The sequence below is a fragment of the Bos grunniens genome, chromosome 8 (assembly GCF_055505025.1).
Source record: "Bos grunniens cultivar Pamir isolate PY7600 chromosome 8, Bosgru_T2T1.0, whole genome shotgun sequence".
Classification (NCBI taxonomy): Eukaryota; Metazoa; Chordata; class Mammalia; order Artiodactyla; family Bovidae; genus Bos; species Bos grunniens.
The window spans coordinates 4,171,405-4,176,690 of NC_141172.1; the positions used below are offsets into that span (position 1 = coordinate 4,171,405).

Here is a 5,286-nt window from a genome sequence, read left to right on the forward strand (position 1 = left end):
CCCCAAGAAATAAAGTCATTACTGCTTTATCAACATTTTTAGTGGCATGTAATGAAGTTAACTTTAAGATAATGCTGTTTGTGCTAAGACAAACATGGTTTACTACTTACAGTAAATGATTTCTGTTGAAAAGCAGAATACAAAAATGCTTACTGTCTTGCATTGAGCAACTTTGCAAGTTACTGCTTTAATACGTAGGGCACCTTAGGATCTTCTAACCCAGCTTTTATAGATTAGAAGACCAAAAGTAGTGGCTACCATCTGGAAAGAAACTTGAGACCCTACTTCAGTTCTTGTACCAAAATAAATTCCAGAAGGATCAAAGATTTAATTAAGTAATAAGAAAGCAAAGATAACTTTGGGAAAGGTCTCCCAAGGCCACTAAAGAATAAATTTGCCTCATAAAAATAAATCTTTGCATGAAAAAAAGCATCATAAAGTCAAAAGACAACAAAGAAAAAATACCAATATTTACAATGCATTTCACAAAGGGTCATTTTCCTTATTTCCCACAAATGACTAAAAAAAGACCAATGAGACAGAAGGCCATCGGAAATACAAATGGCTCTTTAACATAAAAAATATACTAAATTCATAATAGGAGAAACCATTTTTTTATATATCAGGATAGCAAAGATTAAGAAGTTTGATAACATTGCTGAGGAAACAGGCACTCTGAAACAGTCATTGCTGTGGAGTATGTTTCAGTAAAACTTCTGAGAGCAATTTTGGCAAGTTTCAGCAGCTTAACAGCCAGAGAGCAGGTTCCAGCATATACCAAGTACAGGTTTTAGCTATTATAATTAGCACATTTTTTAATGTGCAAACTTTTAAATGCTTTTTATAGAAATTTCTGAAATCGTACATATAAGATATTCATGGCAGTGTTCTTAAAGCAAAAAAATTCAAACATAACTATCTTTAGGGAACTGGTTAAATTATGATCTATTCAGTGGAGTACTATGCAGATGGCTATTTAAGTGAAATGTGGCAATTCTGTTGAGCCAAGAACCTAAAACGAGAATTAAGGGGCAGGACAACATATATAGTAAGCTTCCTTTGTGACTATTGTGCTTCCCATCTCTCTTGAAGGATGTGTCATTGTACTCCTGGAGTCGCCTCTTGGGAGAAGCTGGTAGTTGGAAATCAAGATTGTAAACTACCCACTATATAGCCCATTTACATAAAGATATGACTTGTTTTTAAAAAGAAAAAGCGGGGTATGGTCTTCATAAGCACACCCGCCAAGTACTGGCTGGTCTGGAATAGAACATGACTCTTACCCATATTTTAATGCTTTCCAACATAACCACTCCTTGAAGTCATTTAGTCTTAAAAACAAGGGTGTTGCAAATTTTGATCAACACTTAAGAGAAAATATCAAATGAGGACTCATCTCAAATGCTGAGATTACACAGCAGCTTTTTTTTTAAATGTGTCATTCTTAGCTTACACATTTAAAATGTAGTTCATTTAAAGAAAATGAAAGTAGTCCCAAAAAAATCCCCAAAAAAGTGACAAGGAACCTGATAGGTCTACTTCATGAATCGAGTTTTAAAGAAATTCTTAAGAAACAGACTTTCACTGTATTTGTTTTAGAAACTAGCATCTTTTCTAAGCATTAAGGACTGTTGTAAATACTTGTAAATACATTCTTGTTTAATCATTAGAACACTTCAAAGTAGATATTGACCCCATATACAAATGGAGAGAAATAAACCCAGAGGCAGAGTCCACACAGCAGTTATTAGGTAAAGCTGGGGACTTGGGATCCAGATATGGGTATGTCTTTAAAATACTTTACCCCACAATGTTTTAGTGTTAAGTCACCTAACATCAGGAAATCGTTTTTAAACACATAAAACTAGTTTTTACGATCCGCGAAGGCCCCCAAATAACAACTGTGGTATGATAATGGAGGGCCATCACTAAGAAGTTTGAAGATTTTACCTGAGTACATCCGCTCTGGGAATTATGCTAATAACTTACACCTCCCATTTAACAATGTTATGTAAGAAATGAATCTTAAAATATTTACTCTGAATATGGCATAAGATAGACAACCCAGGCTCCCATGGTTGGGTTTTAAGAATTTTGGTTTCTATTGTAAAAACTAGGTAACCAAGATTGTCAGGTTTAACTGTCAAACCATCAACAAATAGGTTTCCTTTATACTCTTCCAGCCAACACTTGGCCAACTTTCACTAATAACTTGATAATGATTTGAAGTGTTTACCTAATTCAAATACAAGCAACTGCTTTCTCAAATCAGCATTTCTTAATAACTGCTTTCACCTGTAAACAGAAATCCTAGTGAATTTTATCTTGTTAGTCACGGAAAATCATAATAATCATCTCAAAAGCTTTCTTGGCTTAGTTACCCAGAATTCTAGGCTTAAGACCACACCGATTTTTGAAATCTTAAAATGCCAACTAAAAAGAAAAAACCCAAGGGTCAAGTTAGCTAACAAATGAACATAAATGTCAAGAACAAAACCTGCTCAGTGTGTAAGACTGCATAAATTTTTAAAGTTCATTAAATTCCATAACTGATTTTTAAAGAACACTCTGTGTAAATATGAATATTGGCATGTTTGACTTTTAACAAAACATACTAAATCAACCATGTCTAAGAACTATTAGGCAGAAAGACAAAAAAAGTGATACGGCTCCAGACCATGAAAGTAAAAGCTAATTTAGCATGTAAGACAAGGACAATAGGAATAATATATATAATTTTATTACAAAATTTAAAAAAAAAAACAAAAAACAAAAAACGCAACATTCTCATTCTAGAAAACCCAAAAGTTGCTATTGATGCTAATTTCTATGAGTTTGCTGTGCTACCATACACAAGTCAAGAAATTAAAGAAACCATTAAATATTTAGAAACATTTAACATCAGAAGCTTGAAACTCTAACTGTATGTAGTAGCCCCTCAAAAAGCCACAACTTGCATTTTTAAAAAAGTATTTTCTCTACAAAGAATCTTATCAGCTATACAAAAATCTGTACAGTTTTTATACTGAAGCTAATATTGAGCTGCACTTGAATTCACATTCTTAGCAAAACAATTGCCTGAGCACACACGCACACTCCACACATATCATTACAAGATAGCCATTTATTCCTCATCTTCATCCTCCTCCTCCTCATCTTCATCTTCCTCCTCCTCCTCTTCTTCCTCATCTTCTGGTTCATTCTTCTTCTTGGAGCCTGTCGGCCTGCCAGGACCCTTTTTTCCCGCTTCACTCTTGCCCTTGGCACGGTATGCAGCAATATCCTGAAATAGTTAAAAAAAATAAAATCAGCATCCGGTGTCATTACCCAACCTTAAAAACCACTAAGTTGTAAACAATCTGCGATTATTGGCCAATAACCCCAATGATAGTCTAAAACTCCGGTTTTGAGAGCATTTGATCCCCCTAGGTCTTAGAAAGCTAAGAAAGGTCTTAGAAAGCTGATGTAAAATAACTGGGGTGTATTAGACTGATGTCAGTCTTTTCAACTAAGAGACCTATTTTACTACAAATGAGTCTGAATGCACCAACCTACCAAGGCTACAGACATTGGTTTCGGTCAAAAGAAAAGTTTCAATTAGCTTGTGTTGCCTAAGTGTACAACTCTCACTAGACCTTTTCAAAACAAAGCTGAAAACCATTAACACAGAACTATGTATAGCTCCCAAATTCCTACAGTTTGTATTTCTAACATACTGACTTAGAAAATATCTACTGGATTTCACACTGGCTTAAAAAAAAAGTGAGGACAACACACCTTTTCGTATTTCTCCTTTAGCTTAGCTGCTTTCTGTTCATACGGCTGTTTATCTTTGGCTGACTGCTCAGACCACATTTCACCCAATTTTTTTGCAGTATCCCCAATGGATAAGCCAGGGTGTTCGCTTTTGATCTTTGGGCGATGTTCGGAGCAAAACAGGAAGAAGGCAGATCTGAAAGGAAGGAACAGAGTTGTAATAACCTGAATGAAAAAAAACGGGGGGAAGGCAATTCGGTTGGTTTTAAAAGACACTTACGGAGGCCTTTTCGGAGCGTTGGGATCTTTTTTCTTTCCCTTCTTGTCACCTTTAGGAGGGACATAATTTTTCATTTCCCTGTCGTAGCGAGCTTTGTCACTTTTTGCCATGTCTTCGAACTTGGACTTTTCCTTGGCCGACATGGTCTGTTAGCATAAAAAGAATAGTGAATATATAGCAGGACTCGAAAACTGTATCCGTCTCCAAAAGAGCGTGATCTTCTTTAGCTCCCGGTTTTCCTCAGTAAGGACCGTTTTGCCTCAGTCACCTTAAAATAAACAAGCACCCTAAGTCCTGTACTTCAAACTCGTAATAGAACATGCGCGCGCGTCAGTCCCGAGGGGAAGTTCAAAGTCACGGCCACCCGCCCGCGTGAGGCCCCCGGGCGCCCCGGCTCACCTTCCATCTCTCGGAACATTTCTTGGAAAACTCTGCGAAATTGACTGAGGAGTCGGGATGCTTCTTCTTGTGCTCCTCGCGGCAGGTCTGCACGAAGAAGGCGTACGAAGACATCTTGCCCCGCGGCTTGTTGGGGTCGCCCTTCCCCATGATGCTGCTGCTGCGGCGGAGGCGGCGTGTCCACCTGGCGGGAGAGCGGTCGAGCGCTGGCGGGCGGGGCTGCTTCCCGCCCAAACGCCCCCGCCCTCCCCCGCGCCACACTCGCGGGCCTGCCGCCCGCCCCAGCCTAGCCCTTCCTGACAGGAAAGCCCCGGGCTTCCACGCCGCGAGCCGCGTCCCCAGCTGCCGCCTCGCGCCCCGCGTTCAAAAGACTCCGGAGCCGGGCCCGGCCGAGCTTCCCGCCTCCGCAGCCCGGCCCGTCAGGCCCGCACCCGGAAACCACCAGCGGGGCTCGCCCCCAGCAGCCGCGGTGCCCCAGCAAGCCATGACGGAAGGAGGCCAGCCGACCGCGCACCCGGGGCCCGGAGCGGGCTCTTGCCTGGCGGAAGATTTTCCTCAGAGTTCCGCGCAGCGGCCGCGTCTGACCGCTACGCTGCTTCCCCGGCTCCGGCGTGAACTGGTTCTTCGCTAACGCAATCCTCCGCCTCTTGTTTTGCAGACTTCTCCGCGCCACTGCAACTTGACGAGCCGGGTCACAGACCACACCCCTGCCGCTCCGATTGGCCCTGGGGATTATTCAAACTCGAGGAGGCCCCGCCCCCTCACTAATACGGCTTTCTATTGGTCGGTATGTCGCCAGGTCCGTCCCCCCGGCCGCAGCCTAGCAGGTTCGGTGGGTCGCCCGGGTCGTT

General features: G+C 41.4%; 1 protein-coding gene across 1 annotated transcript; it reads right to left on the minus strand.

The window, feature by feature from the left end:
* Nucleotides 1-2,724: 2,724 nt before the first annotated feature.
* Nucleotides 2,725-5,073, minus strand: HMGB2 (high mobility group box 2). The gene is made up of 5 exons (XM_086414653.1): nucleotides 4,974-5,073; nucleotides 4,436-4,619; nucleotides 4,037-4,182; nucleotides 3,778-3,952; nucleotides 2,725-3,283 (listed from the first exon to the last, which is right to left on the minus strand). The coding sequence occupies exons 2-5, from the start codon at nucleotides 4,583-4,585 to the stop codon at nucleotides 3,125-3,127; spliced, it is 630 nt and encodes a 209-aa protein (XP_086270779.1). The 5' UTR covers nucleotides 4,586-4,619; nucleotides 4,974-5,073; the 3' UTR covers nucleotides 2,725-3,124.
* Nucleotides 5,074-5,286: the final 213 nt, after the last annotated feature.

Coding starts and splice junctions, on each gene's coding strand:
- HMGB2 (XM_086414653.1), bottom strand. CDS start 4,585: ATGGGGAAGGGCGACCCCAACAAGCCGCGGGGCAAGATGTCTTCGTAC. Junction 4,183..4,435: donor AATGTTCCGAGAGATGGAAG/GTGAGCCGGGGC, acceptor TTATGCTAACAG/ACCATGTCGGCCAAGGAAAA. Junction 3,953..4,036: donor AACGCTCCGAAAAGGCCTCC/GTAAGTGTCTTT, acceptor CCTTCCTTTCAG/ATCTGCCTTCTTCCTGTTTT.